The sequence below is a fragment of the Phalacrocorax aristotelis genome, chromosome 3 (genome assembly GCF_949628215.1).
Source record: "Phalacrocorax aristotelis chromosome 3, bGulAri2.1, whole genome shotgun sequence".
Classification (NCBI taxonomy): domain Eukaryota; kingdom Metazoa; phylum Chordata; class Aves; order Suliformes; family Phalacrocoracidae; genus Phalacrocorax; species Phalacrocorax aristotelis.
In genome coordinates, this window is record NC_134278.1 from 129,329,371 (window position 1) to 129,350,298 (window position 20,928).

The 20,928-nt window shown below is 41.0% G+C and overlaps 1 protein-coding gene across 33 annotated transcripts in view; it reads right to left on the reverse strand.

Annotated features, from left to right (window-relative positions):
- The window catches only part of AFDN (afadin, adherens junction formation factor), a 137,060-nt gene that overhangs the window by 29,641 nt on the left and 86,491 nt on the right, over positions 1 to 20,928 (reverse strand). For 17 of the 33 annotated variants that reach the window (XR_012659977.1, XR_012659976.1, XR_012659975.1 and 14 more), the window contains 2 exons: positions 19,864 to 19,967; positions 17,165 to 17,269 (listed from right to left, as the gene is read on the reverse strand). Coding sequence is in view for 29 of the 33 variants with exons in the window: in XM_075089602.1 (XP_074945703.1) it covers positions 17,165 to 17,269; positions 19,864 to 19,967 (209 nt within the window). In the remaining 4 variants the exon portion in view is untranslated. The remainder of the gene's footprint in view (positions 1 to 17,164; positions 17,270 to 19,863; positions 19,968 to 20,928) is intronic. The other 16 variants (XM_075089603.1, XM_075089611.1, XM_075089600.1 and 13 more) reach the window with 1 other exon arrangement.

Sequence of the window (20,928 nt, forward strand, 5' to 3'; positions counted from 1 at the left end):
AAAGAAAGAGCGCCTCACCTATAGTAGGAAACTCTCTAGTGCTACCAACCTACCTTTCACACTTGAAGCAACGTTTTCCCACAACCCTAGCAGAAAGTGAAGCAATACTACCCTTTTGAGGAAAAATTAGGGGAATCCTCTCCCTTAAGTAAATAATCTAAGGAAAATTTTCGAGGCGTGTAACTGAGAAACACCACAAACCTACTGCTGCTTCTTTACTGCATCCAAATTAGCAGCTACACTTTTTAGTCACGGCTTTCAACTGGAAGAACCACTTCTACAAAACGAGCGTGATCATTGTATCAAAAGCCACCAACACAGGCTTCGGTTCACCTGGGTGACAATATTCCTGAGCTGCATGACTAGAAACACTCTAGTCTGAAGACCTCCTTTGTTTAGCTCTGAACGGTATCTATTCTTACAATGCTCAGCCAAAGCAGAGAACCACAGGGAAAAGGTTTTAGAAGGAAGATATTAGCTGATCAGAATTAGATGAACAGTGAATTGTGGACTGAAGAAAGGGAATTACACGATGTTTAAAAATTCTGATACCTCAAGTACACTAGACCTAAGCTTCAAAATGAGAAACGCCCCCATTCCGTGCTTTTACAATACAGTTAAGTAATCGGTATGAAAGACCAACCCAGATCATAAAAACTGCATAAAGCACAGAGAACTGAAGTTGAAGGCCAGCAGTGGAGCACTATTTATACTCTTCTGTATTTATTTTTTTTTCAAATGTAATCCTAAATTAATGACAATGACACTAGCAGCAAACTCGTACAGAGCATCAGAAGAAACTCCCTCTGCCTGCTCCCATGCTGTCCTGCGCTCGGACCTGCACGGGCACTACTGTGTCGTGGCAGGTCCCCTGACAGACCTGGCTGACGGCTAAGCTGACCCCTGTCCCCAGTCCCTCTCCCCCCAAATAAAAGCTTTGTTTTCAAACAAATCAGCCGCCTCAAATTGTTTACAGCACAGCGTGACTGTTCAGAACCGCCCGGGCAGGGGGGATGCTAGGAGGGACCTGGGTCAGTAAGGGAAGGTGGCAGTATTCTTGGTAAGCTGTCGTGCCAGCTTTTATCAGGTGTGTACCTGGGTGCAACTGGGTACCTGCGCTAACAAATGCGTAACTGTCAGGGGCTGTGAATATATACAACAACCCAAATGGGTGTTTTTTTACTGCTAGAAACCCAAACGCTCTCTTTAAGAAGGAAAATAAGAGTCAGGAATTGTTCATCTTTTAAACGTAAGAACAATTTCCCCATGTTCAGACTACACCTGTGAACTTGCAGGAGGGAAGTCTTTTTAATGAGCAATACAAAAAAATACCAACAAGTTCCACCTAACAGAACATATTTCAGTTTAAACACTGCCCGAGTAATTCCCAAACAGGTTAAAACAGCATGACATAAAATAATCAGCGTTTCTCTGCTGCAGCCTCAGGCTCCACGATTTGGTTGAGTAGTATGATTTTTAACCCAATATTTAAACCATTCCAAATTCCTAAATTCTAAGTCACTTTCTGACTTGTCAAGCAGCTTTGAGCAGCGTCTGCAGAGCAACAGTATTCTGCTGGAAGCTGAGTTCCAAAACAATTGCAAAAACCAAGAAAGCCACCATAGATGCAGATCCCCACACAGAAAAACTTCACTTGGGGGCGGTGGGGTGGGTTTTTTTACGAACATTTGAAGTTCTTTTTAAGCTTTTTATAGCCTGCATGGAAAGGGCACCCAAAAGATACTTCTCAGCATTGCCAAGGACCACCTATTCCCCTCCTAAACATAAAAAATTCACATCATCCTAACTTTAGCAAGGGATGGAGGCAAATACCATATCTCAAGGTGAAGTCAAACACAAACTAGAACACCTTTGCTGATGTAATTACACAACGGGATAAAAATGTCCCTTTTTTCTCCCCCCAGGAAGGTTAATTAGTTCTCTGAGTAAAAACATCGAAAGATTCCTGAAAATAATCTCCATGCTTGAGCTTATTCATTTTTAAGATGGATGCACACAGCCAGCGCATGTTGGAAATGGAGGGAAACTATTCGGTCCGGTACTCAGAATGAAGCCACAGATTTGCATGAGATGCAACACCTGTATAAAGTTTTGGGTTTTTTTTAAATTTAAAATCATCTTACACTTATCCTAAGAAGTAATTTAATGCTTTAAAACAGCAAAAGTTGAAAGATGTTAACATATTGCACTTACAAGTTTGGCACATGCTTAAGTTCAGTCAGAGTATGAAAATAATTAATCCGAAACTTGCCGTGATTTACAGGTTGCTGCAGGAATTCTGAGACAATGGGGAACATTCTCTCATGTTTAGATGGAATTTTAATAGATCATCTAATCCTGCTTGGGAGGTAAAGGCAAACAAAGTATACTTCTGTATACAGAAGTCTGCTTAAAATGGTAACTCAGGTCTTTATCCTACATCAAATGAAGCAAAGAATGTATGGGAAAAATATCTGTTTAAGTGGCCAGACTACCTTGTAAAAAAGTAAACAAACAATGAGTCCTCCTCCAATAAACAGAGCAAGAATAAAAGGAGCCACAAGTCAAGAGGATAAGCAAGACACTGAGGTATGAAACACCATCAATAAATCCTGCAATTAGAACTCATCACAAGCTCTACCTCCTGTAGATCTGGTTTTATTGCATCTGTGTGGCCCACATGCACTGTGTAACGATACTCCATGTGGGACAGAAGGAAGATAGGCATGGTTTCAGAAAAGAGGACTAGCTTTATTTTTATCATAGTAGCCTAGTTTAAAACAGTTCTAAACAGAGCAAAACCTCGTCCAGAAAAACTTTAGAAGATGGAGTCAAAAATTACAACCTGAGGATATATATGAAAGCAAGGAAATAAAGAGGCTTGTTAAGTTTATTACACATTTCGATGATGATGATTGTTGTTTAATGTCTCTATCAATGATCTGGACGAGGGGATCGAATGCGCCCTCAGTAAGTTTGCAGATAACACCAAGCTGGGCGGGAGTGTTGATCTGCTCGAGGGCAGGAAGGCTCTGCAGAGGGACCTGGACAGGCTGGATCGATGGGCCGAGGCCAGTTGTGTGAGGTTTAACAAGGCCAAGTGCCAGGTCCTGCCCTTGGGTCACACCAACCCCAGGCAACGCTCCAGGCCTGGGGCAGAGGGGCTGGGAAGTGCCCGGCGGAGAAGGCCCTGGGGGTGCTGGCTGACAGCCGGCTGGGCATGAGCCAGCAGTGCCCAGGTGGCCAAGGAGGCCACCAGCCCCCGGGCTTGTGTCAGCACTGGTGTGGCCAGCAGGAGCCGGGCAGGGATGGGGCCCCTGTGCTCGGCCCTGGGGAGGCCCCACCTCGAATGCTGGGCTCAGGTTTGGGCCCCTCGGGACAAGGAGGGCCTGGAGGGGCTGGAGCGTGTCCAGAGAAGGGCAGCGGGGCTGGGGCAGGGTCTGGAGCACAAGTGTGCTGGGGGGCGGCTGAGGGGGCTGGGGGGGTTTAGCCTGGAGAAGAGGGGGCTGAGGGGAGCCCTTCTCGCTCTCTGCAGCTGCCTGAGAGGGGCTGGAGTGAGGGGGGGGTTGGTCTCTGCTCCCAAGTCACCAGTGACAGGACGAGAGGGAACGGCCTCAAGCTGCGTCAGGGGAGGGTTAGGTTGGATATTAGGGAAAATGTCTTCACTGGAAGAGTGGTCAGGCATTGGCACAGGCTGCCCAGAGAGGTGGGGGAGTCACCACCCCTGTGGGGTATTTAAAAGATGTGTAGACGCAGCACTTCAGGGCATGGTTTAGGTGACCTGGTGGTGTTGGGCTGATGGCTGGACTTGATGATCCCAGAGGTCTTTTCCAACCTCAGTGACTCTACGATTCTACTGCTCATAGGTCTTGGGTTGCACAGTCCATGCAAATCTAATTTTTTTTTTAAATGAAATGAAAATTTCAAATTATTCAAGTGGTGCTCATTAGGCCCTACTTTAGTGTAGCTGAACACTGCTGAACAAAACTTACGTTCCAATCGGTAATAACACACGTATTTTACTGGTATCTGTAGCTGAATTGACAAGGGACCTTCTCAAACCTCTGTGTAGACCCTACATATGAATTCGCACTGAATCTTCTGTATACAAAGCCTGCACATGAAATGAATATTGCAATTCAGCTCCTAACACTGTAAAATACATAAATATTGTAATTAAACCCCAAACCACTATAAATGAATCAGGAAAAGGTTGATATGCCGACACTAGTACCTGAAGACTGAATATTTTGTAGCATACTTATGAAACTTCCTAAATCGATTTGTTTTTAAACCAAAAACTGCCGTGACCTCTTAGAAGGAGAAACGAAAATTGCAGACTATATTCCCAAACCACAAAGTAAGACGTACAAATACTAAAATAGTAGAGGATTTCACAAGCAAGAAAGAATTAGCCTACACATGTAAGAAAAAAATTAACAGTAGCTCCCATTTGTTTCAGAGGATGTTTTATCATTCCTCCATCATGCGGAATGAAAAAAAAAAAAAAGCCCAAACCACAACACATTTACAATAGCAACAGAACTTAAGTCTCAAAATATGACCACAGACTGCAGAGCAAAGCACAGTTAACCTGCTGGAACTTCAGCAAGAGCCTTCAGCTCTCTCAAAAACCTCTCTCAGATTAACGAATTCACACAGACTGGAGCCAAGAAAAAAGGATTGACATTAAAATCTCACCTGAGAGATGACAACTTTTTAAATGTTTTTATTACATGTATAATATCAATGACATTGATAAATAGTCATACATGGTTTCATCAAATAAATTCCCTATCAGTTCAGAAGAAGTACTTGTTAAGGATTTACATTCAGGAAATAAAGTAGTAACAAAAACTCTGCAAACTTTCATTTATAGATGTCTTCTAAACAAGCAGTAGGACAACTAGAAAAACAACCTAGTATCCCAGGACATATCACCATGTATGAAGGAATTTAGTAAAGAATTTACTGAATAAACAAACAAATTAATTGACTGAATGACTTTCCTGAAGGGCCCGACAGATTATAAAACTTCTGAAAACTCATGCAACTGTGGCAATCTTCAAAGTTAGAGCAATTTTGGTACCACTGGCCAGTGTAACTTCAATCTCTAGAATGCTGAGACAATATATTTAAGAGTCATGCACCAACATGGCGGGTGGGGGTGGGGGGTGTGTGAGAGAAGAAAAAGAAAAAACCCAAACAAACCAAAAAGGGTCAAACCTTAGATTCCCTCATTAAAAGAGCACCTGGAAGGTGAAGAGAGTAACAAACCCCACCCTCCAAATATCAGGTTTATGGGATTTCCACTCTTCAAGTCACACAGACATAAATCTCAAAAAAAAAAAATAAATCTGGAAAGTCACTGGGAGCAGGAGGATGGAAGGAAAACAAAGTTGATAAAACACAGCAAAGTCAATCACACATTTAATGCCTCAAAATAAAAACAAAACAAAAATATGCTCAGCTACCTAAGATTTATGGCAAAGGTACGCAAAGATTTCATACCTGTTCTCCAGATGGGTATTTGCCCCTTTGAAGGCTATAAAAATTCTCCCACATTAAAGAAGCCAAAGGACCGAGTTGGATAATGCAATCAAACCTCAGCTTTTGAGACCACCTAACAAGAAACAAGTCATTCTCCATCACATCCGCTTATCATCTGGGCCATCTATCAAGCAACACATCAGCGTACAGTAGCCCATACTTGTTTTCACAGTTGGGATTATTTTGCAAGCCCCTCCTTGCTCTAAGAGGGCTGCGCCCAAAATACTGTGTTTGCTTCGAAAATTATTACGAGAACTACAGAAATAGAAGAGGCAGCGTTAAAAAAAAAAGTTATAGCCACTTCTGTGGAGAAATCAGACCAATACGGAAAAGAATGAGAGAAACTACGCTGACCTGAAAAAAGAAACTACTACATCAGAACGGTGTAAAACTGGGGATGTACAAGACTACAGTAGCACTGAATTAGTAAAAATGCCAATTAAAGAAAATATTAAAGAAGGACAGATTTTATTGCTAGTGTTGCTCTGTCACAGGTGAGTTTTACAAGACCTTGTAACACACACAGGAAAATCTGGCTCGCTTATATTACATCAGCCATAAAATCAGAGCATGCCATATAGTGCAACTGTATATAATCCAGCATTTTGAAGACCAGGAACATCAGATAGAGTCTTCCTAATGGCACCATCACAGCTAACCCACGAGCTGGTGATTCAGTCACTGCAGAAGCATTAAAAGAGGCAGAAGCAATCCCGCCTGCTCCTCCTTCCCATCTAGTATTTGCCAGGACAAGCAGCTGTAACGGCATGGTGGAAACAACAGGCCGCTCCTTCTAGCGCGCGTCAACATGCAGCTGGGTTCCCAGGCGAGCCGCCCATGCCACGCCACGCGACGCCACGCGGGGACCTGCTGCCAGCAGCGTGATGGGCTGGAGGTGCTGGAGGCACCACGCAGCCCCACCGGTACCCAGCGGGAACAAAGGCGTTACCCCTCAACAGTTGATCTACTCCCAACCTCAAGCATCATGCTGCACAACTAGCTTAGGTGGATCACAAACTAGCTGTAATTTCTGTGAGGTTAATAATATTCTTGCAGTTTTAGTAGATCTGTAGGATGACGCAGTTATTCCAATACCCATCATTAGAATTAAAGCTATGAAAACTATTACAAAAACGCTTTTCCAGTTGTTAGGAATGACGGCAAAATTGTAGTATGAAATAATTAAGGGAAAATTACGCATCTGCAGAACATATCGGCAGGTTCGGCACCCAACCAAACCGGTTATGCTCCAGACAATTAACAGTACGGTCTTGTCATTACTTGTTCTGAACCATCATTTGCCCATACCTGTCTAGCTTCACATACTTTGTTTATCACTCCAATAAAACTGGCAGGATGAACAGCTTCCAACAAAGACTGGCAGAATCAAGTTTGATTAAAGAAAAATACATGTCACTTTTTTTACATGTTACATGTATTAACAACTACTTTTATTTACACAAAATGCAAGAAAGTCTTCCTAATGACCTTTCAAACAATATTGGCTTGAAGATTTGTCTTAAATACATGAATATTTAAATGGTTTCAAGCTTCACATAAAGAGTAATAAGAAAAGTAGTCCTGAAGTGAAGGTATTTTCACTCACCAACTATAGGTTGACTCAATCAACAAAAGAGTATCATACAGTTACCAACCTTTTGAAAGTAATATTCCAATTTAAGTGGCTTCACACACCAGGACTACATGTCAAAACACTCCACTGGTTCACATAAACCATTGGAGGTCTTTGAAAAATAAATAATTTTCAAGACTCTCTAGATTTTGATGAATTATGCAAACATTAAAGATTTCATTTTAGTAACGCAGATACCACATATATGTGTACGTATGTACACACACAACACACCCTGCTGAAATATTAGGGTGTGTTATCTCTCATAACATTTCAAGGATGACACTGTTTCCCTAAGTCAGTCTTTTTTGTTAAGCTTCCGTTGTATTTTATAAAACCAAAATGGTTTAAAACCAGCATGAATCCCTGCACTTAAGTGTCTTTAAACAAAGCAGACAGAAGTGTAGCCTGATACCAGCCATCAGGCCTGAAATCTTTTAGCTCCCTACGCCCAGAGTTGATTTAACTGATTTCCAATCGAGGCTAATTCTCTGATTCCAGGCTCTTAAGTTTACATAGATGATCTCTAAGTTTTTACAAACATCCTTAAAGGCAAGTTTATGCAACAGAACCAAGTCTCCATCTGACCTCCCTGGCAAGTAATTAGTGTAGAAGCATTTAAATAACCCAAGATTGTAAGCATTCTAGAGAATATCTAAGTTTGCTAAACCATGCAGCCAGTTTAAAGATGTATTCTCTAGGAGGAAAAAGCAAAGGTTTGTGATCACCCAAACACTCACAGCCCCTCAAGCTGCATGCATTTTGTAGGCTGTAGCTGGATGGGTATGTATTTATCTACTTCACACACCGAGCACACTATGCCTGCGACTCACTGAGCTACTCGCAGTCAGCCCAGAGGAATGAGAAAGGCCAACTTCGTAGCTACTGGTCCCACCTCCAAGCGAGGGCGAACCCCTCTGGACTTGAAGATCAGAAAAACCCCACTTCGTCAGAGGAAGGCAAGGCCTCGGCCACCTCAAGACCAGTGTCGATGCTTTGGAAATCTGTCATCATTCAACAAAACTCTTCATAGCATGCCCTATACAACTTCCAAATACAGTGAGGGGAACCAGCCTTCTGTAAGTAAGACTGGTCTGTTAGTTGTGGCTACAGCTGCTGTGAGTCACGTCGTACCCTGCCTTAAAAAGAATTTTAAAACTGACCCATGCTCCACATTCGTAAACTTCTGCTTTCCCCGCTCAAATCCTCCTCCTCAGCGTGGGGCGGGGTGGACAAACCAAACATTTTTGGAGTTTGGACACATTCGGACAAACTACAGTCACAAGCGGGTAAAACACTTCCAATTAAACAAAACAGGCAGGGGAGATTCGAACTTTGGTGACAATCAGCATTATTCGCAGGCCAAGAGACATCAGGCATCTGTGAACAATTCTGTTGTAGCTTTAATTTGCGCTGGGTGGGAAAATGTGAAAAATAAGTGTTTACTGTGAGGATTAAAAGAAGTTTGGTTGCGGGTGGTACAATGTCACAGGGCTCTGAAGCATCTGACAACTTAGAAACTTCACATCCCGCGTATCCAGGAGCTCTATTTACATACAGCCTTAAAAGCAGTAAAGGACTGAAGAGTTCTGTTGTTCTCTTTAATGGAGTAAGAGCTACCTGTTACTTCTATAAAAAAGAATGTCCGCAGTCAGGACTGACTTGCACACAAAGCAAGTGGATAAACCCTCTATCTCCCTGAAGCGTGCGTCTCCCGGGAGACAGGGCCAGAGAACCAGCGATGTTCTCTACTAGGCTTCCCGAAACGGCATTAACAACAAACGCACTCCTTTAGTCTCGTGCATATGTAGGTGAGTTTCGGGGTTTCTTGATGCTTTGGTTGCTTCCTGTTTCGGTTTTGTTTGTGTGGTCAGTTTGTTTCTGTTTTTTAAACCCAACAACAAATTAGGGCATTCAGAAACCGTAACAAGGTAACTGGATGAACGTGGAAAGCAGGCGTGCTGACACAAATCGCTGTAGTGCCGTCCGTGCTAGACACAAGCATACCGATTTGTAACGTGATTTCTCTCATACTCTGGAAATTTGAGTGCTTCTAAACGGTATCTTTGATGAAAACCAAAGCAACCACAAGAACTAGCTAAAGCAGCTGGCCTGAAGTCTCATTCTGAGACTGGAATTAAGTATGCAGCAGTTCCTACCTAACCGTCCCTTGCTCTTGCTCTCTTGAAAGGGGAAAAGTGGTCAGTAAAGGGAAAATGCTTCATATATGACACTTGTCAAACACTAAGCAAGTTTTAGTCATTAGTCTTAACTTTTCTGAAAAGGAAGCCTCATTTTTTATTATAAACGCTGCAACCTAAGGTTAATATGATATGCTACAAACGCATAAAAGCGCTCTGAATTGTTAACTAAAGAAATTAAATAAGTGAGCCGGTTTGATTCCGCTCCTCTTTTGTTTCAAAGGAAACATCTTTCACTGAACTCAAGGAAAATATATTGCTTGGGCTCCATTACCCCAAACAAGGGTTAACGTTTTAATGTACGTTTGCTACAAATGCTCTGTGAGCAGTGACACAGTAAGGGCTACACAGAGCTTTGTACCGCTTGCATTGCAGATTCTGCGACGCTCTTCCCTGTTAAGGCAACTCTGAACTAATGCTTTGGCTTAATTAGGTCTCTGGATAGGATTTACAGGCAAGACATACTGGGCAATCTAGTCTGGAAGAAACCCCACCCTGTATCCCTGCCCTTTTTTGAAGAAACAGTTCTTGGCTCTATAGCTAAGGACAAATTACACCCGAAAAGCCCCACAGCACAATCTCCCACATAACGCTGCTCTGCAGTTTCGCATGGATACGACTTAACCCAGTATCAACGCACACACTGTCGTGTACTATGAAGCACCTAAAGTTTTACTCCAATTGAGAGCATTATTCACACAGGAAGAAGTCTACACAGAATTTGTTAACTTCTGGAAGTCTTTTTCATTAATAGGAGTAAAAAAAATTGAAATGAAAATGCTGTATTAACATGTATCTACACGGAATTTTGGAAGTTACTTGAATGCCAGAACTGAAGCCTGGGACAGGAATTCTAGCTCAAGCATATGTGTGCTCTAACTTCTGTGGGCTTGCTCGCAAGTGCCCGCATACAGAAGGTATTAGTGCAAGAAGGAACTGGCACATGAACTTTAAAACCCACTTTGTTCTGGAAGGCATTAAATACAAACGTCTGGGTGACCCATTTGCAGTATCAAACTAAATAAGTGAATAAAAACTAGTAAAATAAAAAAACAGGACAAAAACATTCTGCTTGAGCACAGCTGCCATCTCACAGCTAGTGAGAAGAAAAATCATGCTGTGCTGGCATAAGCTTTAGTTTTTACAGAGCATAGGAAAACATTAGCAGAATTTTTATAGAACATCTACAAGGTACCAGAAATTTAACCAAGACACCCCCTGGAAGTTACGAATCAACAAGAAACAGGCAAATTGATAACACATCGCTACTTATTTGTTCTCAATGAAGACTACACTGGCAGCTTACACACTATCTTATTCCTGCAAGACCGAGAAATCTGTGCTGGAAATGACAATTAAATACTATATTCTTGCTTTAAGTCCCTCCTACGAAGCCTGTTAAGGCAACATCAGTAGTTCAGATGGCCAAAGTGAATTGGCATCAAACATTAAACACAACAAAACAACTTCTAAATCTTCTTACTCAAACATTTCAATTAATTCATGCCGGGAGGAAAGGGCAAAAAATTTCCTTACATATTCAGAAAGCACAGACACAAGACAACTTCAGATACTGAGGCATCTGAAATCTTAAGAAATCTTAAGACTTGAAACACAAGAAACACTCTTACTAAAGAGCTAACCAACAGTTAAAAAATCCCATCAACTGTCCATATTTGCAAACACAGAGAAGAGAGAATCAAATCTGTATGTTGCGTTAACAGTACTAACTATAAACCTAAAACTTTCAATTTTGGGGAAAAAAAAAATAACATTTGTAAACGGCCGTTTAAGCCTGTTCCTTCTACATAGGTCACCTAACAAGGTATTTGTAGAACAAACTTTCAGAATAATTTCACATCGGAATTGATATTCCTGGTAGTCTCAAACCCTCCTTAAATTTAACACCCTAAATTGACTGTTAAATATAATATGAGGAGCAACGTTTAGAAAATAAAGCTACTTAGAATTATTTAATTAAACCTTAAGGACAATCAAGGTTGCCAAATAATACAAAGTGTTTATGGTTAAGATGCCACACGCTTATTTTTAGAAGAATGAGCCCGTTCCCCAGAATATTTATGGATGAACTGTCACCCTCAGTGTTTGAAATGCTTCTATTAAAAAAGAAACACGTTACCACCATCTCATCCCATTTCAGCAAGCACTCTGAAGGTATTTAATCTAACCATCTGTCAAAAAACCCTAGGAAACACACGCTGATTTATGTGCCAGCAGGGGCGCATACGTATCTATTTTAAGATGCCTTTATATACATATAGTTTAAGGTAACTTTTTCTGTAATACAAATAAAAGATGACTGAGAAAGAAGTAAAAGTGTGCCACACTTCAGTGGACCGAACTGTAGTATACTAACAACTATAACCAGCATGCGAAGATTAATCAATAAACCTGCTCTATCACCCTTGCAGAACACGAGAATCCCTCCTTTTGTGCAGCAGCAATCTGAACAGAATTTAAATGCTCTGTGAACATGTTGAACATCAGATACCCTAACTGCAATGTACTTGCATGTTTCTGGTCTTTTCGGAAGGGTCTACAGAGTATTAAAAATCTTACATATGCTGTTTGGGATGTCAATTTTAATTCCTTTACTAAGACTTTGTAAGGGGGAAACAGACTTTTAGAGGAACCTGGATTGAAGCCAACTAATATGACAAGTAAACAGACCACAGGTCATGCTATTCATGCTCTGCCACAGTAAAACAGCAGTTATCACACCTGAATTTTAAATATTAATAGTCACTTCCACAAATTTGAGAAGTGCATATGAAGAACAAGCTAAAAAAATTAGTTTTTTCTTTCTAGATTTTAGAAAGTTAGCCACTAACATCTGACTATATGCAACTGCATGCTGTATTACATTGCTGCTACATGAACAAATAACTACTGGCAGGTTTAAACAAGCAAGAGAGCAGGAAAAAGTACAGGGATAGTATTTAAAACTTCAGAGAAAAACAGTCCCAACAGAAACCTGAACAGACTTACCATGGATTCTGTTCTTCCAACAACAGAAAACCACATTTTGATCTCCGGGACTACAGATCCTTGAAAGAAAAAAAAACAGTTCTCCACTTCTCTTTCAGCCCTCAACAGCAACTACCGCTTGAGTCTGCTGGATTTTCCAAGATACCCATCAAGATAACTCGGAGCTGGATGCTATGACACAGTGTAGTGTTTATCAACACCAGCTATAACCAATACAATATTCAGACTCTTACGTAATCGGTTATGCCGTTCTGACTTCCATTTACTTTAGAGGCTTTATTAAACTTTGAAAACTGCTAGGAAAAAAAAAACCAAACCAAAAACGGGAGCCCTTTTGTACAAAAGACAAAAACCTCCAAATTAAACAGGAAGTAATGTGCTGGCCCACAGATGGCTAAGGAGTCACATGCAAAAGCCCCCAAAAAGCGATATATTTTTAAAGTAAACTGCATGCACACGCTGCTTCCAAATCATCTGGATTTCATAAAAACTTAACCGCAATGTGGTTGGGAGTCAGGCAGCTTTTAACATCAAAACATCTTTCAGGGTTAGAGCAACCAGATTCTGCACACAACCTCAAAAAGCAATACTGTTCCCGATGCCCGACCACTCCTACCAGCTACGTTTCCATATGCCTATTACAAAAGCTACTGCTAATAAAGCTGCAGGAGTATGACTGTGAGAAAACATGCAACACCTACAGAAGGGCAGAACAACAAGTTACCTGTTTGGATCGCATCTGAAATTATACAATTTACCTTTAAATAAAAATAAAAACCTGTGTAAAGTATTCAGTTTAAGAAATGCTGTTAGGTATTTTCCCAGGTGAAAAAAACCCAAACGAGAACCCAAACACACACACCACCTTTTACAGTGCTCTGGCAGCTAACAGTTGTTTCATAACTGAACTTCTTTTCCCTGGTATATCTGCATACAGCGTACATGCTCACTACACGGCTGCTCAGAGGGGTGTCCCGCCTCAGAGAACACCCTTACAGTGAAGTGCAGTGAACTAGGTGATAGGCAGCATTTCTGCTCTCTCCAGCACTCCTGGCAGGCCTGCAACACTTCTGTTTCACAGCTACTCATATTTTATTTAATTACAAGTAATGCACTTAAACATTTTACCTGCTGTTAGGCGGAAAGAGGATCAAATACAGGGTTCCCAGGGACCTAACACGTTCATATACTCCTTACTTACCTCCTTTGGTGGTGTTTGAGTTTTGCATGGATGTCCATGTGCTTGTCATCACAGAATTCCAGCATGGTAGGGTTTGGAAGGGCCCTCAGGAGCTCACCCCGTCCCACCCCTGCTGGAGCAGGCACCCCCAGAGCAGGGGCACAGGACCGCGTCCAGGCGGGGGGTGAATGTCTCCAGGGAAGGGACCCCACAGCCTCTCTGGGCAGCCTGTGCCCCTGCTCTGGCACACGCACAGGGAAGGGGTTTGTCCTCATGTTCAGGTGGAGCTTCCCGTGTTCCAGCTTGTGCCCGTGGCCCCTTGGCCTGGCGTTGGGCACCACTGAAAAGAGCCCGGCCCCATCCCCCTGACACCCGCCCTTCAGGTATTTATAGGCACTGATGAGATCCCCCCTCAGCCTTCTCTTCTCCAGGCTGAACAGACCCAGGTCTCTCAGCCTTTCCTCCCAGGGGAGATGCTCCAGCCCCTGATCCCCTTGGCAGCTGTCAAAGATACTCATGATCACCAAGTATCACAAACTGAAACTATCTATGATAAGAATAAGCAGGTGCCCGGCATTTCAATGCAAGTCGCATCACTTCTCTGCTTGTGTAACCTTAGCTTCAACTCCAACCATCTTTTTCGATTGCAGCAGAGAAGGCATGACAACCGCTTGGTAATTAAGAACGTTTGGTGTGGAAGGGGTATGTAAGGTATGGTATCTAATTTCCCCATTAACAACTCTTAATTGGCACAGACTTTATTTCTCTACAAAACCCTGAGAACTAATAAAAACTCAAAGGATTATGAAATGATACATCTGTTAGATGTTTCCTCAGAGGTGAGCACAGAGTACTAGGAAAGCGTAGTCTCTTTGCAATGAGTAGAAAAGCAGTCAGTAGGAATTATTTTTCTTTACGAACTCTGAGAATCTGCCCATTTCATCCACCTCTAGAATATCACCCACCCACATTTTAACCAACCTCACCCAAAGACAAGCATGACAAGCCCATTAAGACTTAACGAGAAAGGCAGGTGAGCACCGACACGCAAAGGCACTCTCACATCCTCACAGCGTGTTACTGAGAGCAACTATTTTGTCACATTACGGAAAAAATACAACTGTTTTCCCAAAGCTTAATAGTTTCACGGTTGTCTTTCCCTGGTTGGAGCTGGACCACCTGTTGATCAGTTGCTGCATGTTCTTTCATTACCGCACTTTTGAAGCACTCTAGAAATTAATAGTTCAATAAATGTAATTGGGTCAGCAATCAAACTGGGATCCTGTGCATGGCAGCAGTACCTGTGCAGTTCTGAAACTGAATATGAGCTATTCATTTCTTCAACTATAAGGTACTTTCACACGAGCACCTGAGAGCCAACCTTCACTGTTAAAAACGTTATTAAATCCTACATCTATTCTCACACTTGCCTCTCCCTCTCACTTCAGGTACTCTATCCAGCTAATGTTTAGAAAATTTTAACTAATAGCCCACTGGACTTCTTCCTCCATTTTCCTCAGCCAAAGGGGAAAAAAAGAGAATTTTAGTTTTTATACTGGTAAATGATGCATGACCTGTGTCATGTTTGAAAAATCATTAGTACAAGTCAACAAGGTATGAAAAAGAAAAAAATCCACACACTATTGCTAGCTTCCCAGTCACACCCACTCAATTCTCTAATCTGCTCTGCTCTGGCCAGATTAAGAAAATTAATGCCTGTGTGTTCTTCCTTACTCTGTTGTTTTTATGAAGCCTATTACAGGAAAAATATGCTATTAATTACTTACAATAAGCAACTTTGAACCCCTTGAAAATAATCCTATTTAACTACTACAGCCACTTGTTTCAACACAGTGTGAGAAGATTTTTTCTATCCAATGAACATTCTGCTGACTTCAAATTAAATGGAAGTTTCTGTTCTACACACACTGAAACTACAATAAAAATCTGCCTCTTGCTTATTTCAGATTGAGGTTTTAAAATCAGAATTCCAGTATTGTGGCAGGCACACCGCAGCAAGGTGAAATGCAATCACTGCCTGAACCAGTGAGTGTTTCTGCAACTGTGCTGAGATGAAGACTACGGCTTCCACCACTGATCATGTCAAAGAAATCATTAAATTGGTTAAGTAACTTCTAAAAAACTTTCAAATCAAGCTGACACGCTGACCAGTAGCACTGTTACATACCGCTAATGGAAATTTAATGTCAGCTGTTAAAACAAGGTATAGGAGCCAGCCAGCTCCAGTGAAAAAGGAAACTTTTCCCCCCGTTATATCCTGCTTCTCTCTGCACGAGAAATCGGATTTCACAGTTTAAAGTTGGGGGGGGGGGAAATAATTTCCATGACACATTTTGAAACGCCCAACAGGAATGCAGATGGCAGTCAGAAGTCTGATCCATATTTAATCTGGCGTACCTCAAGAGCTAGTATTTGCTTCTCAATTTATTAACCCACTTCACCAAAATAAGAGCAGAACATTCGAGTTACCCTTTTCAGATCCTGAATAGTTTCCTCAATAACTGCCAATCATTAGCAACATACACCAGACACCTGGTATTCCTCCACAGATGTCAGAAATAAACCTTAAAAGCTGATACCACACAAGATTGCAATTTCAAGAACAGACTATGACATATGCAAAGTTGTACAAGAAAAAAATAGCGCTGTTTAGAAGCGGTTAACTATGTGATATAACTTAAAAGCAGTAAAACAATCACATTTTCAGCCCATGCACTAAGTGCCAACGATGACTACAGCATTCTGAGGTTTCACGTACCACACAGAGAAGAGGCATTAGGAAAGACTTGTTGTAGCTGTTGTAAAGCCGTATAATTACAACAAGGACTTCTGGATATCACCATTGCATAATTTCTAACAAGCTTAAAACCCCAAGGTTACGTCTGCTATGGGACCCAGTTAATAAAGCAAAATCAACCAACTAGTGGAGTCCTCCACCTGGTGGCTGGAGCTGTATGTGCATTCTATACGTTACTATCTAGGGCTAGAACGAGCAGCAAACAGCCCCAATCTCGGCAAGTCAGGCAAGAGGTACACCCTCCTTCACCAAGCTACTTAATACGCTGTAGCTCTGTGCTGTAGAGGCAAAACGGAAGCCACACATGCTTCCGTACACTGCGAAAGACGAGGCACTGCCTTCATAGCAGAAAGTATGCAAACTTGAATGTATATATCTGAATTATGTTAATAAAAATAAAAAAATACACATTCTAGCCTTGATTTTTATTGCTTTTCTTGATACTTCTGCTACTTTTCAGTGGAAGTGCTAAATCAGCCTGTTCATTAATTACTTTTAATAACACTGCCAAGTTTTGGCTCTGAAAAAAAAAAAAAGAATAAAACTGTAATAGAGGTTTAAACTGTCATAATAGCTATACCCTTTTGTATTGATCACATCTGTGTATTTTACAGAAACCTCCTGCAGCCAGAATAAAAGTATGATCAACATGATGTGCACAACAAACTTATGGGAAATAGATTTTTTCCATTAACATTTTCCACAGTAGGCTGATGAAAAAAAAGAGAAAAAAATGAAAAAGAAATAGAAAAGCTTTTTTCAATAACACTTACGCAAACTGACTTCCATACCTTGGCAGCAACAATGCTCAGGCCCATTCCGTTTTGTTTTTTTAGTGTTACAGTAATAATTTCAGGTTCTTTCCTCAGAGGCTGAGCCTATCAAACAGGGAAGGGGAAAGAAGAAAAAAGACAAGCGTTCATATGCACTGCCAGGCTAGGAAGATTGCTGCGCGAAACAGTCCATCTACGATCAAAACTAAGTTGTTGGTGCAGCAGATCTCACACCCTGAGTAACACGTCTGGTACTCCATGTACTCCGTTTTAAAGGCCGAATCTCTAACCTTTGGTTAATATGGATTCGCGTTACCAAGTACTACAGCCGTGTTATGAACACCGCCGAAGCTTTGAAGTCCATCTATCACATCTCCTCTAATTCGGGAAAAAGATTATTAATGATTCACAATTGGAAATGGTAACAGGTTTATAAAACTGTAGTGACTTCTACTGAAGACTGAGGTTCAGACTCAGTAGGCCCCCTTTTAGAAAGGTGAGGGTCATCTCCATAGAGCTCAGTTTTTAGTGCTGCATCTAGAAGGTAATATTTCTGCAAAGATATTAAAAGAGCAATTAATTTCTAAGGCAAAGTTAAAGCCCTGAAAGAAAGTTCAAAATATTTTCACTTCTGAAAACTCTGTAACTTGAACAAAGCCCGAGCCCTAAACGTGTTCGGTAATTTTTTTATATCTTTGCAATATTGCCAGTTCCCTCCACTCAAAAAGTTGCCATCACAGTCTTCGTTAGCTGAAGCGTGTAAGTTAAAGCGCCCTAGTTTGTATTCGTATTAAAACCTGCTAACTGCAAGTTCCACAAGACCCATTGCAAAGTAAAAGTACAAGCAAAGGAAATTAATTAAAAAAAAAACAAAACCCACTTTTGATTAAGTTCTAGTATTAGAAAAGCAAATAGTTTTTAAGCTAGGAGCATTCTAGCACTCCTGTGCCAAGGATGGCAGAAAACCAGAATTTGTTCCTACTTTATTTAGCATTTTTTCCCGTTAATTTAAACAGAAACATTATTAAATTAATTCAACAAAAAAACATACACTCCAAAATGTAAGCCACTAGGAACATAGTTTTGCCATTAGTCTACACTGAATTTCTCTCTTGGTCTAAGAATTAAATAACATCTTCAGCAAAAATCTGAGGAGGAGGATGTAGCCTGGGCAATTCCCCAGGCTACCAACAGAAGCAGAATTGTCAGAATAGTTTTGGCTTGGGGGTGGTGGGAGAGAAAAAACAGAACAAAACGAAAAAACACACGTTAAACAAAAATACCCTCACAGCTATGAAGTGGAACATCTGCCTAGTATTTAGATTATATAGACACATTGCACCAAGAGGTGATTTGTGAACCAGCATTCAGAGCCCTGCTCAGACACCAGGACTGAAGACTTAGAACTCTGAAGCGTAGCACATTCAATTAACAGACATGCGCCAGAGAGAAAAACGATTAGATCAGGTTATTTGAACAGTCTTACGTGGTATTAATTTCCATGGATGAATGAAATAGTAGCATCCACTCATCTGCATTTCTTTATCAGGCCTTTTTAAGGAAGACTGGCCAGAGCTCTACTTCAGCTTTTTCTTAGTCTGAGGAACAGCAAGTGCCTAGTATAACCTCAGATGATTTTTGTTTCCACTAGCTCTAAAAAACTGCACTTCTTCAGAGCAACAAAGGGAGCAGGAAGACCATGAAGTCTCGAGAACATCTCTGCTATGTTTTCTCCACCAAATGCCTGTTCACCAAGGTACCAAGCCTGCAGAGCCTGGCTTACCAGTTCAAGCCTGGGCTCTGCTGTATCAGTCATACAGATTTAGGAGATGCTCTCCTCTGTAAAGGAAGCATGTTCTTTAGGCCGCTGCAGCAAGACTGCATAATGTCATCTAACAAATCTCAGGTTCTGAACAGAGTAGATGAAGCTTTCAAGTCCCTCTGAATAGTGTGGGGCAAGTATTTTTCACAGAAAGCCTTAGGAACATAATTCTAGTTTCATGTTGGCCTTTCTGATTTCATTGAAATACTAATTATAAGTATGAAGCTTTTTCTTTAGTTGCTCAAAAAATTTACTTCATAGAAAGCCACCATCTTTCCAAAACCAAGTTGTCCTGTAACTTTGATATTCTTGGTTATCACATATTAAAAAACAAAAAACAAACCCCACCACTAAACAAAACACCACAGACCTACAAGAGAAAAAAATTCACCTCACACTGAAGTGAAACCCTTCTTTAATAAGTATAATGAAAAGGAAAACTAAAAAGTTTTTCCTGAAAACGTAGCAGATAAAAAAGTACCAGATTACAACATAATACCAAACATTTAGTTGGTAACTGCCAGTTTATAAACAGAAGCAGTCTGCGGCTCGATTCACGTGACACGTTATTTACAGATGCACGTCCATATATATTTTTGCCTATGTTTAAAAGTAATTTCTTCACTGTTAACACCGAGGGCAGGGGAATATGACAGAGAAAGTTTGCTTACATGAGATTTATATCATGCCACAGTCTGGAAAAACACTGGCTGACAAAAATCTGCATGTAGTTCTTCAAATTCACCAAATCACTGAATAACTATATATTTAATGATGAAGCCTGTTCTTCCTAATAGGGATTAAAACTCATCACATAAAATATCAATAGCTTGCCAAGGTATCAGTTGAGACAATTAGTCGCTGAACCAATACTTACTAGCTCAGCATTCTCGTGTGACAGATGACTTTCATAGTCTGCGCCCTCAAAGTATATTGTCCATGTGCCTGGTGACCGCGGATGAGGTGTTAGTCTACAAAAACCTAAAAGAGAAAGTAACATCAACATAGTCATGGTATTTTCTCAACAGATTAGTTAAAATCTAATAGCCTGCCACAAGGAAATACCAAATAGCGGTATTTAACTTTTTATATTCATTAGTATGTTGAATCTTGCATCTTAGATGCCACTACGTGATTCACTGCAATTTGATGGTGTCTACAAAATCCTACAGTTCTATAGCTGCTGCTTCAGAGAAACAGATGTATTTAAAAGCACTACAAGCTCACAGGACACTCCTGGGCTGCAAAATACTGCTTGCACCAACCAGACTCAAGAGAGACATGTAAAGACCAAGTCATCTTTTAGGACACAAACCACCAGAACTCTGAACAAAAGATGGCACCACAGAAACCTCCTGCTCTGCAGAGAGTCTAGCCCATGAGTCTCAGCAACGATTTGGCAGAGGTGAAGCTTTGCCTGGACTTACGCTTTTTTTTTTTTAAAACGCAACTACACAATTAAAAGTGGGGTTTTGTTTGATTTCTGTTAACGAAGCGATTCCTAGAATTTTGAAAAAAGGAGCCACAGGAGCTGACAGATACCCAGCACTGGCTGCTAAATCAGGGCCAGTGAGAATCCCCATCGCAGCTGAATTACAGATCATGCCATCCAAATAGAGCAGATTCTCCTCCACACACAGACCATCTTTCAGCAACTCTGTTTACACTGACTTACTGCAAACCAGTCCCCTCAGCACAATTTAAGGAACAACTAAAAAGCAAAATTCTGAACGCATGCATTAAAAAGGCCTTACTTGTAATAACTATACAGACATTTGTATGGCAAATGACTTATACTTACTAATGAAGGAATTTATTCTACTAGTCATCTTTAGTCTCAAGACTACATCTCCTGTAACTCACTTCACTTTCAAAACAGTCAGTTTCCCACCTTTTTTTTTTTTTTTTAAAATGTAAGAATATGGCTTTTCTATAACCTAAG